Source organism: Macaca nemestrina, chromosome 8, assembly GCF_043159975.1.
Source record: "Macaca nemestrina isolate mMacNem1 chromosome 8, mMacNem.hap1, whole genome shotgun sequence".
Classification (NCBI taxonomy): Eukaryota; Metazoa; Chordata; class Mammalia; order Primates; family Cercopithecidae; genus Macaca; species Macaca nemestrina.
The window spans coordinates 132,456,498-132,478,218 of NC_092132.1; the positions used below are offsets into that span (position 1 = coordinate 132,456,498).

Sequence of the window (21,721 nt, forward strand, 5' to 3'; positions counted from 1 at the left end):
GTGGGAGGGTGACGACAAGGATGGAGGAGCAGGGCCCCACCCCCGCCCTCCCCGGGCGCACCATCTGCAGCGGAGAGGGCCTTGAGCTGCGTGGGAAATGCGGTGGGCAGAGGGACACTGATGAGGATGGGCCGGCTGACGGCAGCCCTCTCTCAGCCCCCGACTCTTCCCGCCATCCCCAGCCCTTCCCCTCCCTCTTCCCAGCGCCTGTCACTCTTCCTGCCCAAACCAAGCATTTAGCACTTAGTCTCGAACCCTCAGCTGACTCCTCATCTAGGACTCCGTCTCTCTCTCCAACTACAACAGAATCTCCTTAAAGGCAGGGGTTTATGTCCCCCTTCCCACAGGCCACGTGACATTTATTACTCTTGAATGGAGTGAGAAGAAAGTTACTTGGGAGATGATCAACTCCGGCAATGCCATCGTGTGTTCACGGCAACAGCGGGGCAGTGGGTCCAAGGGGCGGCCCCGGGCCTCCGTAACGTCACCGGGCTTGTAGCGTCATAGTCGCCTACCCCTGCGGCGCAACGCGCCCGGCAGGAAGGATGACGTCACGGTCGGAGCTCCCGCAGACCAGTGCGCGCTCGGGGAGTAGGCGAGTCGGGGGCGGCTGGGAGACGTCCTGAGCACTCGGGACTGACAGGCGGCAGAACCCGGGCGGGGTCCTCCAGAGCTGGCCCGGCGCCCACCCAGTTGCCCGGCGGCCCCGGGTGGCCCCGCCCCTTCGGAGACTGCCGCGGGCCGGCCAATCCGGGCAGGCTGCGGCGCCGCGCAGCCTATCAGCGGCCAGGGCTCGCGTGCGCTTCCGCGTTCGCGTGCGCTTCCGCGTTCTCGTGCGGGACCGGCCTGCTGCCGCAGGGACTGGGAGAGGGCGCAGGAGCCCACGCTCGCCCGCGGCTCGGCTCAGCCAGTCTGCGAGTACTCAGGCCGCCGCCCCCCGGGGGACCCGATGGCCTCGGAGGGCCTGACGGGAGCTCTGGCTGCCGTGCTGGCGGGCCAGGGGCTGAGCGTGCAGAGCTGCGACTCGGCGCCGGCCGGGGAGCCGCCGGTGCCCGTGCGGCTGCGGAAGAACGTGTGCTACGTGGTGCTGGCCGTGTTCCTCAGCGAGCAGGTGAGCGGCCGCCCGCCAGGCCCGCCGGGCCTCGGGAGCGCGCAGCCAGCCCAGGTGGGGACAGAAGACCCAACGGCCACAGCCAGCGCTGCCGCGTGCTGGCGCTCCCCAGTTTTGCAAAGCACTCCCACTCCCACTGGCATCTGTGTCCTGCGTTCGTCCCGATATGCATTAGAGGAAACTGAGGCCCGGGACCTGTTTGTCTCATCCCACTAGGGCTCATTCCTTCCCTTCCCCAGAGTCTAGCGGAATGCCCAGGGTCCCCCGGGTAGCAGTGGCTCAATCCGTGTTTACCCTTAGGCCTTTGGTGCTGATCCCTGTAGTAGGCGATGTAATGACAACTAGAAGGGGCCAGGGCCATAGGGCAGGGTTGTACAGAGTGGAGGTGGGGGGTCGTGTTTCAAAGCCAGACCCCAGTGTGAGGACCCATCACAGTTTGTAAACCACGCCGTTGGAGGCGAGAGATACACAGTGACATGTACAGACGCAAATCAGTGCAAGACACATGGTGACCCTCACTCTGGGGCCTCATCTCCAACCCCTGAAGCAGCTTCCAGGAATCTCAGCCCTTCCTGAAATGGAAGTCTTCCTAAATCCAGAGAGGGACGAATTGCAGGGAGGAGAGGGCTGCAGCCCCCAGCTACACGAGGGCAGGTCTACTGGAGCGCTAGCCGGATTGAGGGTGTCCACCCAGAGGGGAGTCTCGGGCGACTGTGTTTGAGGTGTCCCCTGGTCCCCGGGGAGGGAAGGCTGTGGCAGGAAGTGAGGATCCTCTGTCCCCTCAGGATGAGGTGCTACTGATCCAGGAGGCCAAGAGGGAGTGCCGGGGGTCGTGGTACCTGCCTGCGGGGAGAATGGAGCCGGGGGAGACCATCGTGGAGGCGCTGCAGCGGGAGGTGAAGGAGGAGGCGGGGCTGCACTGTGAGCCCGAGACACTGCTGTCCGTGGAGGAGCGGGGCCCCTCCTGGGTCCGCTTCGTGTTCCTCGCTCGCCCCACAGGTATGGCCCACCTGGAGGCAGTGTGAACAGGGCCAGTTGACACCTTTCCCCCAGCTCCTCGGTGAAGTGAGCCCCTCCACAGCCAGTCCTGTTATGACTGGCACAGCCTGGCATGGGCAGATTCCAGCTTTTGGGCTGGGGGCCTCTCTTCTGGGTCAGGGATGTCTGGTGACTGCCACACCTGCACTCCTCTCCACACAGCCTGTCCCTGCCCCATCCCCCACATTTCCCCCAGGTGGAATTCTCAAGACTTCCAAGGAGGCCGATGCAGAGTCCCTGCAGGCTGCCTGGTACCCACGGAGCTCCCTGCCCACTCCGCTGCGAGCCCATGACATCCTGCACCTGGTTGAGCTAGCCGCCCAGTATCGCCAGCAAGCCAGGCACCCTCTCATTCTGCCGCAAGAGCTACCCTGTGATCTGGTCTGCCAGCGGCTCGTGGTCACCTTTACCAGCACCCAGACAGTGTGGGTGCTGGTGGGCACAGTGGGGATGCCTCACTTGCCTGTCACTGCCTGTGGCCTCGACCCTGTGGAGCAGAGGGGTGGCATGAAGATGGCCATCCTGCGGCTGCTGCAGGAGTGTCTGACCCTGCACCACTTGGTGGTGGAGATCAAGGGGTTGCTTGGACTGCAGCACCTGGGCCGAGATCACAGTGATGGTATCTGTCTGAATGTGCTGGTGACTGTGGCTTTTCGGAGCCCAGGGATCCAGGATGAACCCCCAAAGATTCGGGGTGAGAACTTCTTTTGGTGGAAGGTGACTGAGGAAGACCTGCAAAGCCAGCTCCTCAAGCGGCTTCAGGGATCCTCTGTTGTCCCAGTGAACAGATAGGGAGGTGGAGGAGGTGACAAGGAGCTAGGCAGCCATGTTCCCTCCAGTGCAGACATGTCTCTCTCTGAGGGAGGCAAGAGGCTGGCGATCAGGGATCTTGTTGCATTGGGAGCAGGGGCGGCTCTCCTGGTTCCCGGGAGAGAGGCTTTGAGGAGCATTCCTCTACATTGCACAAGGGACAGTGCCTTTAACCAAGCAAGGAGTCCAAAGCTCAGGACCTCACAACCCTGAGGGCACACTGACACCACTCCCCAGGGGGATGGGGAGCTTTCTGCACCACCAGTGGCATCTCCTCCTCATGCTCTGTGCCCTCCTTGGGAAAGGCCTGCATCCTGATCCTTCCAGGCCCTTGGAGCCTGGAGGGGCACTGGGGAAGGTGTCCTGAGGGAGGAGCCCCTTGCTGAGTAAAGAGGTGTTACTTACCTTGCCTCCCTGCCTAAACGTCTCTGTGGGGAGCAAGTGTTGGGGACTGCTGTCCAAGAGCTGCTGTTCCCATCGTGTTACCCACAGCTGCCCATGCCTTTCCCAGTGCACTGACAGTGTGGGCCAGTCTGCTGTCCAGCATGGCCCCCGGGGCTCCTTCCAGCTGGCCTGCTGGCCCGGGATGTGACTCGGAGGGGACCCATCCCTAATGAAACACAGCTCTGAGTCCTCCAAGGGTTGGGCAGCGGGTGGCCCCAGAGGAACTTCACGTGGGACGGGCTGCAGGTGCTGCCTCTGCTCTCTCCTTGAGCCTCCCTGGCACAGACCCCTCCCCCGGCTCTCCTGCCTCTGCCTTTTCACAGCTTCAGCCCACACCAGACCAAACCTTTTTTTCATTTCCCCTCAGCCTGGCTGAATCATGGTAGGAAATTTTTTTTTTTTTTTTTTTTTTTTTTTAAGTGGCCAGGCACAGTGGCTCACGCCTGTAATCCCAACACTTTTTGGTAGGCTGATGCAGGTGGATCACTTGAGGTCAGGAGTTCGAGACCAGCCTGGCCAACATGGCAAAACCCCGTCTCTACTAAAAATACAAAAAACTAGCCGGGCATGTTGGCAGATGCCTGTAATCCAAGATACTTAGGAGGCTGAGGCAGGAGAATCGCTTGAACCCCAGAAGCAGAGGTTGCAGTGAGCTGAGCTCCAGCCTGGGCAGACTGTCTCAAAAAAAAAAGAAAACTTTGGCCAGGCACGGTGGCTCACACCTGTAATCCCAGTGCCTTGGGAGGCTGAGGCAGGAGGATCGCTTGAAGGCAAGAGGATCGCTTGAAGGCAAGAGTTTGAAGCCAGCCTGGGCAACATAGTGAGGCCCTGTCTCTACAGAAAAACAAAAAACAAACAAACAAAAAAACCCAGGCAAGGTGGCGCACACCTGTAAATCCCAGCTACTCAGGAGGCTGATGCAGGAGGATTGCTTGAGCCCAGAAGGTGGAGGCTGCAGTGAGCCATGATCAGGCCACTGCACTCCAGTCTGGGTGAGAGAGCAAGACCCTCTCTCAAAAGAAAAAAGAAAGAGAAAAGAAAGAACATTTAAGCAAAAATCAAAGGAAATGAACAGATGAAACATATCAAGTGTTCTACGGTAGAGATTTCTGATTCTGAGCAAGGAAACACTTGCACGGGCTCCCCTTCTCCTGAGGGCCAAGATAACCTCCAAGGCCCCTTTTCCAGCCCCCTCCCTGCCTCCCTTGGCTGCCCTCTTTCTGGCCCCTGGAAGGTGGTAGGAATCCTTGTACCCTCTGAGGACAAATGCCTCGCAAATGATGGAACCAAACCCTTTTGTTTCAGTTCATTTCTGTCAGTGTCGAAGGGACCCACCGGCCCACATCCAGTCAGCCGGGCAATGACATTTGGCTATTTGCCCCCATTATTTAGCTTAGTAGTTTTCAACCCTGGGAGCACATTAGGGTCACCTGGGTTTTTGTTTTTCTTTCTTTCTTTTTTCTTTCTCAGACAGGGTCTTGCTCTGTCACCCAGGCTGGAGCGGAGTGGTGTGATCCTGGCTCACTGTAGCATTGACTTCCCAGGCTCGAGTGACAAGTGATTCTCCTGCCTCAGCCTCCCAAGTAGCTGGAACCACAGGCGCATGCCACCACACCCAACTAATTTTTAAGTTTTTAGTAGACATGGGGTCTCGCTATATTGCCGAGGCTGGTCTCGAACTCCTGTCCTCAAGTGATCCTCCTGCCTTAGCCTCCCGAAGTACTGGGATTATAGGCATGAGCCACCATGCACAGCCACCTGGAGAGCCTGAACTCTGGGCCCACCCCCAGCAACAATAATTTAACTGGTGATGGGACACTGGGCATTGGGATTTTAAAAAGCCACCCAGTGATCAACACGAGTTGAGAGCCACCGTCTGGCTCCTTTTCCTCCAAGTTCTCAGCCTGCCCTCCCGCACTCTCTTGGGGAACCCCCTCAGAGGATCCCCCACCCTTCCACACACATCTAAGGACAAAGGGTTTATTTATTTATGTGTTAACTTCTCTGTTTCCCTGAGAACACACCTGTGAATTATTACTATTTTTTTTTTTTAGAGACAGGGTCTTACTCTGTTGCCCAGGCTGGAGCGCAGTGGTGCAGTCAGCTCACTGCAGCCTTGAACTTAAAGACAAGGTTTTAAATACCAGGCCTACTTTACAACTAAAACAGGCATACAACACACAGCATACACACACCCAAGTGAGACTTGCACATAGATGCTCCCACGTGGTCCATTCCCTCACGGTGTCTCCGGGGTGGGCAGGCTCTCGGCTGCAGGTCAGCCCAGCAGAAGTGGCACTGCTCTGCCAAGAGTCTGGCTCCTGGCAGGCTCTGAGGATCAGCAGATCTGCACTGCCAGAGCCTGTCTGTTTACCGCCCACCCCACCTCCCTGCTCCAGTGCTAGAAAAAGAATTTGTCTTCCTTGGGGAGGAAGATGGGCCCGAATTAGCAGTGGAGTCCTGGGCAGAAGGAGGGGAAACTTGGCCAAGAACAGAGCCACCATGTCCACGCAATCACACCATTTATTGCTGTGCTGTCCGGGGAAGACACCGTGCAAACGCCAAAGTGCATGGAGGAGAGGGGAGGGTCTGTGACTCCCAGACCCTCGAATATTTTATGAATCTAAGAGTCCAGACGCAGTTCATCCACGGAGATCTGTGCCCTGTCCACACCAACACCCACGTTCGTGCACGCACATGCGCACGGTGCTCTTCAGAGCGGCGAGGTCCTCCCCCGTGGGGAGGAATGCGGGAGAGGGAGAGGTCACTGAGTTTCCTCCTGTTTCGTGTCACCTCTTGGCAACCTGTGTCTGGCTTCTAGAAGTGGCATGGGCAAGAAAAGGAAGCGAAAGAGGCTCTGGCCTGCTCCTCCTTGCCCAGGAGCAAAGCCAGCAACCGTGTAGTCCCGCTGTGAGGTAATGCCTGGCGCCGCCCGTGTATTCCTGCAGGTCAAGACATATTCGGGCCGGGTGGGGTGGTGGCCCCAGCCACAGAGGGCATGCAGGGAGAACAACACCAGGACTGGCTGCCTGGGCCGCAGCCACTCCCCGCCAGGCTCAGGGGCCTGGAGTCAGGGGGCGTCCTGCCCTTATCTGTCCCCTGAGCTCCCTGGCCACCCAGAAGGGTCTTCTATCAAGAACACAGGGCCCTGAGCAGAAGGGAGGGCAAGGCCTGGCCTCCCCTGGTCTCTGACCTCTCTGCCCAGGTGCTGTGGACCTGCTGAGACGGGTTCAGAAGGCGCCAGAGAGGAACTAGCTGGACCTGAGCCTGGCTCCCGGGCCCGCTCCCCTCCCGGCTGCAGCTGCACCAAGGTTCTCATTAGCAGCGGCCCCCGCCTGGGTGCGGAACATGCTTTGGGCATTTGCCATGAGGCGGCTGGGCGTTTTGCAACAGTTTCCAGGGGAGAAGAGCGGGAAGAGGGGCTTCCCCAACAATCCTATTCACTGCTCCTCCTCCATGGGCCAAGTGGGCCAAGCCGTGAAGGCAGGGGACAAAATGTCAGGTCTCAGCAGCTCCCATGGTACCTAATGTGACACAGACAAGGCTCCAGGCCCCATCTCCCTGGCCTGGGCTCCCGACCAGTCTCAGAGCCATCAGCTCACTCCCCATCTTGCCCCTGGAGTTGAGTCACAGGTCTTGGCCCTGGCCACAAATGGCCAGTACAGAGGGGGCCAGGCACATAGCACATGAGGGTCTGGGGCCTGGGTGCTCACCTGGCTGTCACCCAAGCTCCTCCAAGAAGGCCCCAAGGACCCTGCTGCCTGGAAAGCCATCTGTTTGGCTCCTTGGCGCCTGGCATGCCCATTCCCTGAAACCCAGTCTGGTGTGGTCAACATGCCGCAGTCTCCTTGAGTGAGCCCGGGAGCAGAAGCCCCATCCCAGGAGGGGAGTGTGGCGGCAGTGCCAGGCAGGAGGCCGCTCTGGGGCAGAGGTGTGGACAGGAGTCTCCCACCGCCCTGCTCCTGGCTCAGACCTGCCCTTCCGGGGCTGGGGAGAGGTTCTGGCGAGGATCATGCGGGGGAAACTTGACGAAGGCAATGGCAGCTAGCTCCTTGCAGAACTCCTCCAGCACCACCACGCCCTGGAGGAGGGTCTGGTGGTCCAGCCTGAGGGGAGATGACACAGGGGGCATGGCTGGGTGGGGGCAGGACTGTGCCCAGCATGACAGCCCAGCATCCATAAGGCTTGACCCTGTGGCCGGCCACCTGTCCTCCAGAGGCACTTTCTACCCTCCCACCCCCAGGCTTCACCTGGCACCCTTGGTACTCACTGCTCCCCAGGAGCCTGGCCCGTCAACTGCTTGCGCACCAGGAGCAGCTTGCCTGGGAATTGGGGTACCCTCTGGATTCTCTGCATCAAGTCCCCGATCACCTAGATTAGGAACCACAGGGGACTCAGATGGGGCCAGCAACACCAGCGGGTCCCCTGGCCCTGCCACACCATGCAGAGCATGGGAGACTGTGCTTTCCCTGGCACTGGCAAGGGTGCCCACCCCTCCAGCCCCCAACCACCTGCCCCGTTCCCCTTCCCTGCTGTTCCCTCCACCCCCACTGGGCACACTCCCTCGGGCCGAGGCATCCTCACCCTCACCAACACGGAGAACAGGCTTCTGCAGCCGGGGGCCAGGCTGATGTAGGGATCCAGGAGGTACTCATGAATATGGGGGTGGGGGAAGAGGGCAAGCCGGGACAGGACCGAGGTCACCTGCAGGTTCAGGCTGTATGGCTGTAGGAACATGGTGGACAGAGCTGAGGGCTGGCAGGGCTGGTGAGTATTTTTGCACTCCTCCAGCAAGATGCCTGGCCAGTGTGAATGTGTGTGGGGGTGGGAGGCTCACGTGATGTGTGTGTGTCATGGATTCCATGGGGCTGAGGACCAGAACATGTTAGGACATGTGAAGCAGGGGCGAGACGGGGCTTCCCACCTGGGGAAAGGACAGGGGTGCTGTGCACCAAAGAACCGAAGCGGAGGCAACCCTGTGGCCAGCCCCTGCTCTCAAAGGACCCCAGAGGCACCAGCCTGGAGTTCTCCTGGCCCAGGCCCACTGGCTACCTGATCCAGAATCCGGGACATGCGGTCAAACAGCACTCGGAGGAAGTGGCCCTCGAAGAAAGGTCGCTCAGGCTCATGGGGGTCCAAAGGTGTGGGGGTCAGAGGCCAGCCCCAGGACGCAACGCGGGAGCTGCACTCCTGGAACTAAGACAGGCGGGAGAGTAGAAGCAGCGGGCCCAGGGATTGGGAACCAGCAGACGGGGCCCCACGTAGGAGGGATGGGCTGGGGTCCTTGGGCATGAGAGAGGGGGAACCCAGAGCTTATCACCCAGCTGTTCTGGAGGACAGGAAGTGGGAGCTGGTAGCAGGAGCCACTCACCAGGCCATAAGCATCGTGGACGTACGTGTCATAGCCCGTCTCCTCCAGGAAGGCAGAGGTCTTGGCTTCCTCGGGGACCAGGCACAGGAAACTGAGAAACAGGAGCTGGTGTGGAGGCGCTCCCGGCTCACCCTGCTCTCCCCTGCTCGTGGGACCCCTATCTCCCTCCCCAACTGGACCCCAGGGCTGTGGCCAAAGAAAAATACTCAGGCCAGACACGGTGACCAGGTCTGTAATCCCAGCACTTTGGGAGGCCAAGGTGGGCGGATCACCTGAGGTCAGGAGTTCGAGACCAGCCTGGCCAACATTGGGAAACCCCGTCTTTACTAAAAATATAAAAATTAGCTGGGTGTGGTAGTGCATGTCTGTAATCCCAGGTACTCGGGAGGCTGAGGCACAGGAATTGCTTGAACCCAGAACCCGGGAGGTGGAGGCTGCAGTGAGCTAAGTTTGTGCCAGACTATCTCAAAAAAAAAAAAAGAGTAAAACTCGAGTGGTTCAGACTGCCTAACTTGTTCCCCACCTGTTGACGATTTCGGTCACTGCTGTTTTGCCATCGTAGCTGGTGGCAGGAGCTAGGCGAGGCTTTGCACGAGGTTGAAAGCCGGAATCCAGGAAGCTGTCGGTAAAGTAGGGGTCTTCCTCCAGATCTCTATGGCCAGGACAGAACAGTGCGGCACCAATGAATGAATGGACAGAGTGAGTGTGCGAGTGCTGAGGGCCGGGCTGGGTCCAGAGGGCGCTGGTTTCACTTACAGTGTGTCCTCATAGCTCTCAGGCTCTGGTGAGCCCCAGGCCACGTAAGGGCGGCCCTCAAGGTTGCGCAGGACCAGGCTGCGGATGATCCCCTCGTGGGGCTTCTGTAGCAGCTCCTCAAACAGCCGGAGCGTGGCGATGCTGATCTGGAGCGGGAAGGCGGTCGGCAGGATAGCCCCTTCCCCACCCAGCTCCCAGGGGTGCCTTGGCATGGCTAACCCAGATAAGAAAAGGCCTGAGGCAGAGTCACCTCCCTTGGCTGGATGCTAAGGTGGCAGGTTTTGGGGGGAGTGGTGGGGGGTGTGGGCCTAGGAATCAAGAAGTCTGGGTGGTCCCTGGTACGTGACTAATTGGACGTGCGATTTCAGGCAAGCCAAATTGCTTCTCTGTGCCTTACTTTCCATGTCTGAGAAATGGGAGTATCAACCTTGCCTGCCTCACGGAGTAGGTGTCAGCCCTCCCGCAAATCAAGTGAGTATAAAAGCACTGTCCAAAATATAAAATACTGTAAAATAAGCTGGGCACGGTGGCTCATGCCTGCATTCCCAGCACTTTAGGAGGCTGAGGTGAGAGCATCGCTTGGGGCCAGGAGTTGGCGACTGCAGTGAGTTAGGATCACACCAGTGCACTCCAGGGCCTGGGGTGACAGAGAAAGACCCTGTCTCTTTAAAAAAAAAAAAATGCATATGATCAGAGAAAATTAGTGTGTGACAAAAGCGGCTCGGCAGTGTTTTGCAGATCAGCGTCTCAAAGGTGGAGTTATGGGAAGAGTGTTCAGGAACTCCCTCTGGCAGGGGTGGCGAGAGGAACAGAGGTGGAGGTCCCCCTCCGTACCTCATCAGAGAGGTGGTCGCAGTGCCCGATGAGGTGAGCGTACAGGGCATGGGGGTTGTCCCTGGGGGCTTCAGGCTGCCGGTCTGTGCCCAGGAGGAAAGCCGCGGCCTCCCGCAGCAGCGCAGGGGAGCGGAGCTGGCGCAGCATGGCTGTGAGGAGCGCGGTGGAGGTCAGGATGCTCTGCTCGGACCTATGGGAAGAGGGCACCTTAGCCAGGCCCGGGGTGTGCAGATAGCACACGAGTGCGGGTGGCAGAACCCTTCCTGCTTGCCTCGCATCTTTGGCTGGTATGTCTGTGGTCACTTGCCCATCCCTGCTGGGGTCCTGCAGGGAAGGGTAGGAGGCCTTCGTTTAGCCCACGTAGCTCAGAGCCAGGTGCACATCACAGGGCAGGCCTGGCAAACATCACCCAATGGGGTCCACAGATGGGATTCTGGTCAAGAAGGTGTCTGGCCTTAGGGACAGGACAAGGCTGGGTGGGGTAGGCAGTTTGCTGTAGACCACAGCCATGCCTGAGGTAACTGGACACTTACACATGCAGGAGCTGGGGCTGCAGGGTCTCCACGAAGAACTTCTCAGCCACGGCCTTCGCCAAGGCGTCTGCAACCACCTGGGTTCCACAGAGCATGTCGTCAACGCATTTTGCGCTCATCACAATTCCCGCTGAGAAATAACCATGTCCTTGCGCAGCGCCTGATGCCACAGGAGAGGGTTTCCAGCCTGCCTGGGGCCCCGCCTAGCTCCTGGACCCCATGTTTCCATGTCCCTGCTCCACGTAGTCCTCGAGATGGAGACGGTACAGGGAATAGCATGAGAGCCCGGCCCCCGCCCGCCCCTGCTCACCGTGTGTGCCTCTGTGATAAGGTGGTCACAGTAATCAAACCAGCCCAAGAAGGCAGCCAAGGCCTCCTTCCCAGGGAAGGAAGCCTCATCAGATGGGGCACTGGGTAACCTGAAGAGGGGAGAGAAGTCTCAGAGAGTGGGGAAGGAGCTTCAAGGTCTTCCTCAATGTCTCCCGAAACTGGGCCCTTCCCCTCTCCTGTGGAACCTCTGTGGCTGGGGATCGGTTATCTTGGGGGTTTTAAGGACAGAGGCAGCAAAAGCAGTGCTTCCCTGGAGGGCACGAAGGCCCCTGGGGATCAGCTGCAGCCTTGGGGAGATGGTGGCCAGCAGGGGTCCCTAGCAACGTGGAATACCAGGGGAGCTGGCCACTAAAGACAGGCAGGGCTGCCAGCAACTAAAGATGCTGGCCAGCCTTCCCGGGCTGGGCACCCACCTCCAGCTGATGCCCTCTAAGGCAGCAATGTCTGCGGGGTCCAGGAAGACAGGCATGGACCGGTACAGCTGGCAGAGGTGCTGGACAATCGCAGGGCAGCAGGGGCTGCTCTGGACCAGGTAAGTGGCGGCTGCTGGGGAGGCCACGCTCACCAGGAGCAGCAGGTTCTCCTGGGCCTTCAACGCCACCCGACTCTTCTAGGGGATGAGGACGCAACTTCAGGGACGTGCATGTGAGCCCCCAAATCACCTCCTGGCCATCGACCCACCCCTCCCCCGCCCCACCCTCTCCATCTCTGCTGCCAGCACCTTGCTCTGGCACAGCCCAAGCAGGGAGGTGATCAGGTTGCTCTCTGCAGTCCCACCATCCAGCTGCTCGGTCTCAGCAGGCATGTGGCTGTTCAAGGCCTGGGCCCCACAGGGCTCCCCGTCCAGCTGGGGCCTGGCAGGAGCACCATCGTGGGAGCAGTCCTTGTCCCTGTGGCTGGCTGTGTCCTTAGGCAGGGCAGTGGGTTCTCCGCATGCCTTCTTCCTACCTACAATCTTTTTACCCTGCAAAGAGGGTGGGATGAGGCCAGGCCTGGTGGGGACCACTTCCCAGGGTCCCCTACTGGGACCGCAGGGTGGGCTGCTGGCAGGGCCTCAGCCTGGAGCTGGAGGAGAAGCTGCCTGCGTGCCTCCTGGGTACCTGCTCTCTGCGTCTGCCTCTCAGGAGGGCCGAGGGGGCTTGCCCTGGGGTTCCAGGCCCTCCCGCTCCTCTTCCTAGTGGGAGTGCTCACTTCCAGGATGTAGGCGAGCAGCTCTGGGTCCTGCTGGATCTTGGAGCAGAGGACGGTGGTGAGCTGCACCTCCTCCTTCTCTGTAACAGATCCGGGAGCTGTCCCACCGAGTCGGAGGAGTTTCTGGAAGAGCAGCAGGACAGAAACATTGGGGAGAGGTGTGGCGGGGGAGAGAGTGGGGACTTACACCCACACACCCCTTGGCTTCTGGGCCCCTCACCTGCACAGGCCTGTGGACGCTGAGGTAATGCAGCAGGGGGTGCTGCACCTGCGCCAGAACCTTGCTGAAGAACTGGAACACCTGCTGCCGCATGCCTGGGGGGAACTGAGGCCAGGGACAGAGCGCCTGTCAGGACCGTGGCCCCCGCCTGCCGCATGCCTGGGGGGAACTGAGGCCAGGGACAGAGTGCCTGTCAGGACCGTGGCCCCCGCCTGCCGCATGTCTTGGGGGGACTGAGGCCAGGGAAGGAGCTCCTGTCAGAGGTGTGTCCCCCACCTGGAACGCTACACCCCCAGAGAGCCCCAGGCTCAACTCCTCCCTCAATCCTGGCTCAGAGGGCCCCTTCTCACAGGCCTGCTTCCCTCGCCACGTTGTTCGAAACTGGCCTTCCTGGCACTCGCAACCCCTTTTCCTGCATCACTGTGCTCCATAACTGGGTCATTATTGATCCATCACAGGATGGTCCTGCCTCTCCCACTAGGATTCTTGTCGGATTTTCTTTCCTTTTTTTAAGAGACAGCATCTTGCTCTGCCTCCTAGGCAGGAGTGCGGTCGCATGATCACAGTTCACTGCAGCGTCCACCTCCTGGGCTCAAGCAATCCTCCCACCTCAGCCTCCCACGTAGCTGGGGCTACAGGCGCGCACCACCATGCCTTGGCTCTTGTCAGTCTGAATCCCTACTGTGTCCCCAGCATCTAGAGCAGAGCCTGGCACGCGGCAGGCCCATCTTTGTGGAGTGAACTGGGAACAGGGGTGCTGGGATGGTGGAGTGTTCTAAGTGAGACAGCCACAGTGCCTGTCCTGTTTGCTCCTCTCCCCGCAGCTGCCACTTTCAGTGTCAGGACTGGGAGGAGCACAGGCAGAAAGGCCTGGAATCCAGGGAACCCCAGGCTGCCCACCTCAGCCTGGAATCCAGGGAGCCTGGGGCTGCCCACCACAGCCTTGCCCAGTGCGTAGAGGGCCTCCCACCTCGGCCTGGCCCAGCGCGCAGGGGGCCTCCCACCTCGGCCTTGCCCAGTGTGCAGAGAGTCTCCAGGATCTTGTGCTGCAGCAGGTACTCCAGGCAGGGCCCTGCCTCACCCACGGCCACCTGCTGCTGCTCTTCATACACCAGGATGTCCAGCATCTGCTTCAGCCGCCAGGGAATGTCTGTCTTCTTGGCGGGGGTGTTTTCATCTAATTGATGTTTGGGAAACAAGGGTAAGTAGGGTGAAGAGGGGCACCCTGGCTTGAAACTTCACCATCTCCTGCCAAAGCCCAGAAAGGGGAGGTCCTGTCTGGGAGAGGTGGGGGAAGAGAGCTGCGGGCAACTGGGAAATGGAAGTTGACAGTGGATGCTTCAATATTTAAGAAGACAAAAGTCTTTCCAGGCTCAGGACACAGTCCTCTGAGAACGCATGCATGCCCAGTACTTTATTGGGGGCAGCAGCATCGGCTTCCTTCAAACCCTGGGATAGGTACAGAGACAGGGACACATGGTCCTGGGCCCACAGAAGGCTGCTGTCAGCTCTGGGCCTGAGTGAGACGCTGTGGGCTCAGGGCTCTTGTCACGTAACTTAGAAGCTGTAATTCCAGCAGCTGCCTGAGAGAGAACCTCCCGGGGCCTCCCCAGCTGACACTCAGAGAAGGCAAGCCTCTGTTTTTCACAAAGAGGAAAAAAACATCTGCATCACCACCTTCAGGTCTGACCCAGTCCTGCTCTCTGTACCAAGGCCCTGACAGGGAAGCTACTTAGTGGGGCTTTTGCAGTCAGTCTCAGTGTGTCTTTTAAAGAAAGTTCTGGTGCTTCAGGACTGGCCTTGGAGCACCCCCTAGCTTTCCTTTAAGGAACAGGAGCTTGAGTAGGGTGGCCTGCCCCAGGCACTTCCGACCCTTCTAGTCTAGGAACCATTCTGGAAATGAAAGGGCTGGGGGGTGGGGGGAGCCCCAGGTGAATTTAAGCCAGTTCTGATCTGATCTTACTCAGCTGGTGGACCAAGGCTCTCCTTCAAGAGATCTTTCACCTGAAGAGGTGGTTCCGAACCGGGGGTGGGCTTTTCTCCCCCAGGGAACATGAGGCAATGTCTGGAGACATTGCTGGTTGTCCCAGTTCGGGGGTGGGGTGTGCTACTGGCACCTAGTGGGTAGAGGCCAGAATTACTGCTGCACATCCCACACTGCCCAGGACAGCCCCGCGCAGGGAAGGCTCCAGGTCTAATGCCAACTGTGTCAAGATTGAGAAACCTGATCTAGCAGAACCCTCAGAGGGTCCCACAGATTTCTGAATTTCCTGGGCTGGCCCGGGCTGGAAAGAAAGCCTGTAGGAAAGGTGTGGGCTGGAATGAAGCCCCAGTCTGAACTCCAGGAAGGGGAAAGTGAGGGATGCAGGATATGGTTACCTGGCAACAAGTCTGTATCCACCCGTGGCAGCATCATGACTGCAGAGCAGCCACTCAGATGCCGTCCCCTCAGTGAGCGATCCTGATGGGACCAGGTGACCCAAGGCTTTGGCTCTCTGGGGTGTCAGCTTGGGGAGAGGGACCCAGGCATGTTACCCACCTTGGTTTTCATTCTCCTCCTACCCCAGATCTCTACAAGGAAAATGCCCCTAAGTTGGCTCAGGGGAAAGGGGAAGTTGTTAAACTCTTTTCTTTTGATCAGTAAACCCTAGGCACATGCTCTTGGGGCCTGAAGGCCTGGAGCTGGAAGCTGGGGGAAGTGCAGCCACCTCTTCCTTGCAGAGTCAGGCCAGTGAGACCCCCAGCGAGGCTACTCCTCCCTCACACAGCCCTTTCCAAAAGGTCAGGGTGGGACCGGCAGCTAAATCATCAGGAGCAGAGTGGCCCAGGGCTCTGGGTCTTCTGTCTGTCCGGTTCTCTGTCTCCATGAACTCGGCTCCAATTCTGCACAAGTGGGCACGTTACCTTTCCCAGGACACCTGCATGGTGACACTCTGCACACTTCTTCCTCCCCGCTCCCTCCAGGGTCCCCCGGCTGGGGAGGGCCAGGCCGCACCTGTGCTCTCGATGTAGTAGTGCGTGATGCCCTTCCAGTGCTCCACAAAGGCCTGCAGCAGGTCAATGCTGGGCTCGCGCTGCGGAGAGGGCAGAGACACAACCTCGGTGGGGGCCACAAAGGCCAGGGAGCCCCTGTCTTCGTGGGAACAGACATTCCATGCCGAGTGTCAGGTTCATGCTAGGCCTCCTCATGAGCAGGCACCCTGCTCCCTGGCTTTCAAAGGGAGGAATAACACATTTTCTCCCGGACACACTGGCACTGTCTCCATATCTAGCCAAGTATCTCCTGACAGCCACTTCTCCCTAGATACCCCTCCCTCCTGGAAATGCGGTTTTCTTGCTATATGTCACAATCCTGTCCTGTGTCCTGGAGGTGCTAAGAATGTTGCTGGGGGAAACAGACACAGATTATTTCAACACAGCATGGTTACACTACAGTAGAGGCACATAGAGGAACGCAGTCCCCCAAAGAAAAGCAAAATGATGCAGATGGAAAATGTGGCAAAGGCCAGGTGCAGTGGCTCAGGCCCATAAGCCCAACCGTGAGGCAAAGGTGGACAGGCGGCTTGAGTCCAGGAGTTTGAGACCAGCCTTGGCAACATGATGACGCTCTGTCTCTAGAAACAATTTAAACACTAGCAGGACATGGTGGTGTGTGCCTATAGTCCCAGCTACCTGGGAGGCTGGGCTGGGAGGATCACCTGAGCCCGGGGAGGTCAAGGCTTCAGTGAATTGTGATCGTGCCACTGCACTCCAGCCTAGGTGACGAGGTGAGACCCTATCTCAAAAAAAAAAAAAAAAAAAAAGAAAAAGACAAAGCTTTCCCATTCCTCTCAATCTGAGAGTCTCTGAAAATCTGTTCAAGACCACCACAGGCTCTGTTCATTTTGATGGGTAGGTAACATTAGCATGATATTAACAAAGTGCCTTCCTTCTAACATGCTTTCATCTTGTGTCCAAAGCCTGAGCCTGCACAACCCCAACTCCTTAGCCAGTGCTGCTCTCGTTTCCTCCTCTACCGGCTCCTTCTATCAAGCCTCGGAAAATTCTGGTTCTGCTCTGGGAAAGCCCCTAACCTCCCCCTTTTCCACAAGTTCTCTCCATCTCTGCACCATGGCTGATACTGGCCTTGCACTGAGAACAACCACTTTCCCTGAAAACTTCTCAAAAACAAAACCATTCCTTCACTTTTCTTGCAGAGTAAATGTTTTCAGGAAAAAAAAGAAAGAATTCTAATCATCCCTCCCCACAGCTGTGCATTTCTGCCTCTAGGTCTTTGCTGGGGCCACTCCTCTGCCCAAGGTGCTCTGTATCCCGATAACTTGTCTGGATCCTGAGAGTCCCCAGCGAGGTTCAGTCCCCAGCAGCTCCACCAAGCCCTCTCCAGTGTCCCTGCCTGCCCACACCTCTCTCTGACCTCACACTTCACTGCACCACAGAGCTGAGTAGCCACTCATGAAATCATTCATTCATTCCAAGCGCCCACTATGTACAAGACACTATGCTGGATGCCACAAGCAACATGAGGATGACTAACACCCAGTCCTCAAGAAACGTGCCATGGGCCGGGCGCGGTGGCTCAAGCCTGTAATCCCAGCACTTTGGGAGGCCGAGACGGGCGGATCACGAGGTCGGGAGATCGAGACCATCCTGGCTAACACGGTGAAACCCCGTCTCTACTAAAAAAATACAAAAAACTAGCCGGGCGAGGTGGCGGGCGCCTGTAGTCCCAGCTACTCGGGAGGCTGAGGCAGGAGAATGGCGTGAACCTGGGAGGCGGAGCTTGCAGTGAGCTGAGATCCGGCCACTGCACTCCAGCCTGGGCGACAGAGCGAGACTCCGTCTCAAAAAAAAAAAAAAAAAAAAAAAAAAAAAAGAAACGTGCCATGGAGAAGACGATACAAAATTGCATTGAATAATGAAGCTACAAGGAAGTAGTGTGAGGCCTCAGGACAGGTGGAAAGTGGTGACCTCTCAGAAAAAGGGGTAACTTCTAACAGGCTGGAACAGGGAAGGCTTTACCAAGATCACATCTGAACTAAAACTTGAAGAACCGGAAGGAACTCTGCAAAGTGTGTCTGGGGAAGGGGTGCTGGTGAGACTCTGGAGCCTCTATCATTTTTTGCAGGCAGCAGGGAGCAGGTCAATGACAGCTTTTTTTTTTTTTTTTTTTTTTTTTTAAATAAATAAAAGAGAGTCTCACTGTCACCCAGGCTAGAGTGCAGCGGCACCATCTCAGCTCACTGCAACCTCCGCCTCCTGGGTTCAAGTGATTCTCCTGCCTCCCAAGTTGCTGGGATTACAGATGTGTGCCACCACGCCTGGCTGATTTTTGTATTTTTAGTAGAGACAGGGTTTCACCATGTTGGCCAGGCTAGTCTCGAACCCCTGACCTCAAGTGGTCTGCCCGCCTGGGCCTCCCAAAGTGCTGGGATTACAGGCGTGAGCCACCACACCCAGCCACTGGCACCGTCTGAGCAGTGTTTTAGGAAGATTCATCTGGCAGTTGAGCTTGGGAGAGGAGGTAAAGGCAGGAAGAATATGCTTAGAAGGCCACTGCAACACAGGGAGGGATGACATTCAGAGAACTGGAAACTCCCCTCGGTCCACAGGGCATCTTGGCTTCTTTCAAAGCTAGTTGGTAGGGGCTATGACCCTTCTCAAAAGTAGCACCACCCACAGTTATTCCAAATATTCTATCCCTGTGGAGTGATGGCATCTCACCACCTTCCATGTGACAGTGCCTGCCGTGCTGAGCAGTCGTCTCTTCTGCTAGACGATGAGCTCCCTGAGAGCCAGGGTTCTGTGTTTCACCGCTAGCCTGCCCTCGATGGCTCAGCGCATAGTGAATACCCATGAATATTTACCAAATATCTCAGGAACCTCCTGGAGACATTCTTTCCCTAGTTCCTTGTTTCAGAAAGTCCTCTGGCCCTTCAGCAGCCCTACAATTATCTCATAATTTCTGTGATGGGGTCTCCTTTAGCCTCAAAATTGACTTACAGTCTTTGAAAACCTTGAGCTGGGCTTTAACCAAAAAGAACGCTCCAGTACGACAGGAGACATGGGAGAGGCAGGTTAACCAGCACAGGCCATTAGAGAGCTGGTGACACAGGTGTGTCATCTTTACCTGACTCCATGACCGGCAACTCCAAACCAAAGACACTGAACCCAACAATTTCTCTTTAAAGATATTATTAGTGGCCGGACATAGTGGTGGCCCACACCTGTAATCCCAGCTCTCTGGGAGGCTGAGGCAGGTCAATCACTTAAGGTCAGGAGTTTGAGACAAGCCTGGCCAACATGGTGAAACCTGGTCTCTACTGAAAATACAAATGTTAGCTGGGCGTGGTGGCGCAGACCTGTAGTCCAAAAAAAAGAAAAAAAAAAGAGCTGTAATGATTCCTATCTGTTGGATCAGAAGAGGGTGGGAAGGAGCACTCTTCCTCCTCAATGAGGAGTCAGCTGACTTACTGGGATCACACATTACTTGGTGACCCAAGCTTGGAAAAGACCTAGACTGGAGACCTGGGGGTAGAGCAGAAAAGAGGAATTTGTCTCCCTGTAGGGCCAGCCACACCTCCCGGACATAGCCTACATGTTCAATACTAAAGGGCCCAGAAGATCACTTGGCTAAAAAGATGTCCCTCCACTGCCAAAATCTCCTCCTGCCACTGATGCCTGTACTTCCGTCATTGGAAGCCTTGGAAATTGACTCCTAGCCAGGCGCAGTGGCTCATGCCTGTAATCCCAGTACTTTGGGAGGCTAAGGCGGGTGGATCGCTTGAGACCAGGAGTTCAAGACCAGCCTGGGCAACATGATGAAACCCTGTCTCTACAAAAAATACAAAAATTAGCCTGGCGTGGTGCAGCATGCCTGTAGTCCCAGCTACTCAGGAGGCTGAGGTGGGAGGATTGCTTGAGCCCAGGAGGTGGAGGCTGCAGTGAGCCAGAGATTGAACCACTACACTCCAGCCTGGGCTCAGAAATAAATAAATAATAATAAAAAGAAAAGAAAAAGAAATTCACTCCTCAGGACTGAGGAACTGTCTGGCCTGTCTCACCTCCTGTAAATGGAGTGTTCCTCAGAGGTACGAATTAGTTTATCAGATCACTTTTAAGATGACAGCTGTTTTGACTGGGGATGAGGGAAGGGGAGGAAAAATCATTTTGGAACCCTCTCTACCTGGATGCCCCAAGGCCCTGGACCTGGGTCAACAGCAGGGCTGGGAAGGTGTAGGAAGTCATAGTTTCTGACTTTCTTCCCAAGTTTGCCTAAGGCAAACTTCCTTCAACAGGAGCTCCCATGAGGGTGGGGGAGGAGGTGGTGGGGAGGAAGGAGGGTGAAACCCAAGACTTTCTCTCCTGAGAAAATCTGATACTCAACTCATCAATTGGGGGAAGATTTATACTTGGAGGCAGAAAAGTATTGTTGACTTTACAGACAGCTTCTTGGCAGAGTTACTTTCAACAGCAGGCACCCCCCCACCCTATCAGGAATACCCCCGCCCTCCCTACACAGCACTACATCTTGCTGAACGAACCCTAGTAGTGGGCTGCTTGCCAGCCTGCAGCCCCAACAAAAAATGGCAAAAACACACTCTGACGGCATGTGAAGCATCAATGGACTCTCCTCCCCGCACAGGGCCACTCACGCCCCACCACGGGCGGCCTGTCCCTAACTCAAAGTCAATTTGGCTTGTGAGGGGTGACAGCCACGCTGGAAACATAGGCACGCTGCAGAAGGCGGTTTCCCCGGCTGGGCGCCCACCAGCCTGCCCGGGTCTTTACCCTTCGTGGGGACTTGGACCGGCAGGGCCCGCACTTCCCACGTCCCGGGGTGACGGGAAGGGCGTCCTGCACCCCAACAAGGTCCTGGAGTTGTCTGGGAGATCAGACCGAGGAGAAGGGGCGGCGATTTTTTCAAGCCCAGGCGGGGTGGAGCGGAGGAAGGAGGCAGGCCCACCGGTACTGGGGGAGGCGGTCTAGGGCCCGAGGGGGCAGGAAACACCCCAAGGGGTGACAGGGAGCGTCCCGGCGAAGGCGAGTTCGGGAATTGGGAGACTCCGTGGCCAGGACGCACAGACAGGAAGCGACGCGGGAGCAGGCCGGGGAGGTGGGGCGGTCGGGAGGAGTCTGGGAGCGGGACTGGGAAGAGCGAGGGGAAGTGGGGCGCGGCCGGCGAGGAGAGGCCGGGAAAGGGGCGCCGCGGCCCGGGTGTCCCTGCCCGAGGGGGCCCGCGCCCGCCCGCCCTCCCTCCCTCCCGCCGGCCGCACCCGGCTCCGCGCCCGCCCGGCCCGGCCTAGGCCCGCGACCCCGGGCGGCCTGGCACTCCCGGCCTCACCGCCCCCACGGCCTCCTGCAGCAGCGCCCCGAGCCGGCTCAGCATGATGGCGCCCGGCCCCCCGGCTCCTGGGCGAAGGCGTCGGCAGCGGCGCTCTAGGCGGAGGAGGCAGCCCCTTGGCCTCGGCGGCCCCGGCGCGGCAAGGGAGGCGGGGCCCGGCGGCTCCGCCCCTTCCCGGCCCGGCTGCGTGGCGCTGGCTAAGCCGGGCTGGGGGCGCCAGGTCGGGCCGGGGAAGGGGGTTGGGGACCGCCAGCGGTGGGCCCTGAGAGTTGGCTGGGAGGGTTTTTTTTTTTTTTCTTTCTTTCTTTCGAGACAGGGTCTCGCTTGGTTGCCCAGACTGGAGTGTAGTGGCGCGATCTCTGGTTATTGCAGCCTCCAACTCCTGGACTCTTGCGATCCTCCAACCCTGGCCTCCAGAGTAGCTGGGACCGCAGGCGCGCCACCACGCCTGGCCAATTGTTGTTGTTTTTTTTTCCCTGGGAGGGGAGGTCTCACTATGCTGCCTAGGCTGATCTGAGCTTCTGGCCTCAAGCGACCCTCCTGCCAGTGCCTCCTGAGTAGCTGGGATTAAGGCCGGAGCTAAGGGGGGTGTTTTCGAGGAGGAATTACAATTCCTCCTGAATTGAAGTCTCAGGTAGCCCCAGGCACATGGGCTGATGAGCTCCTGCAATGTGCTGGTCCCAACCAAGATGTGCAATGCCAAGCACACCCCGATTTGGAAGATACAGTAAGAAAGGAAAGA

The 21,721-nt window shown here is 58.0% G+C and overlaps 2 protein-coding genes across 5 annotated transcripts; one reads left to right on the forward strand and one right to left on the reverse strand.

The window, feature by feature from the left end:
* Positions 1-573: 573 nt before the first annotated feature.
* On the forward strand, positions 574-5,817 carry LOC105482153 (nudix hydrolase 18). Its single transcript, XM_024792915.2, has 3 exons — positions 574-1,111; positions 1,897-2,110; positions 2,346-5,817. The coding sequence occupies exons 1-3, from the start codon at positions 950-952 to the stop codon at positions 2,939-2,941; spliced, it is 972 nt and encodes a 323-aa protein (XP_024648683.2). The 5' UTR covers positions 574-949; the 3' UTR covers positions 2,942-5,817.
* Positions 5,818-5,908: 91 nt separating this feature from the next.
* FHIP2B (FHF complex subunit HOOK interacting protein 2B) lies at positions 5,909-21,129 on the reverse strand. 4 transcript variants are annotated; one of them, XR_011607166.1, is made up of 18 exons: positions 20,980-21,129; positions 15,634-15,712; positions 13,643-13,815; positions 12,639-12,743; positions 12,419-12,541; positions 11,949-12,191; positions 11,641-11,837; positions 11,208-11,316; positions 10,898-10,974; positions 10,365-10,554; positions 9,531-9,676; positions 9,298-9,426; positions 8,775-8,865; positions 8,456-8,599; positions 7,988-8,128; positions 7,674-7,774; positions 7,117-7,509; positions 5,909-6,220 (listed from the first exon to the last, which is right to left on the reverse strand). XR_011607166.1 is itself a non-coding variant. In XM_071068526.1 (17 exons), the coding sequence occupies exons 1-17, from the start codon at positions 21,022-21,024 to the stop codon at positions 7,371-7,373; spliced, it is 2,232 nt and encodes a 743-aa protein (XP_070924627.1). In that variant the 5' UTR covers positions 21,025-21,129; the 3' UTR covers positions 5,909-7,370. The 4 variants fall into 4 exon arrangements, 2 of the variants coding, with proteins under 2 accessions (XP_070924627.1, XP_011740308.1); XR_011607165.1 differs by having other exon boundaries at positions 5,909-6,345; XM_071068526.1 differs by having other exon boundaries at positions 5,909-7,509.
* Between the last annotated feature and the right edge of the window lie 592 nt (positions 21,130-21,721).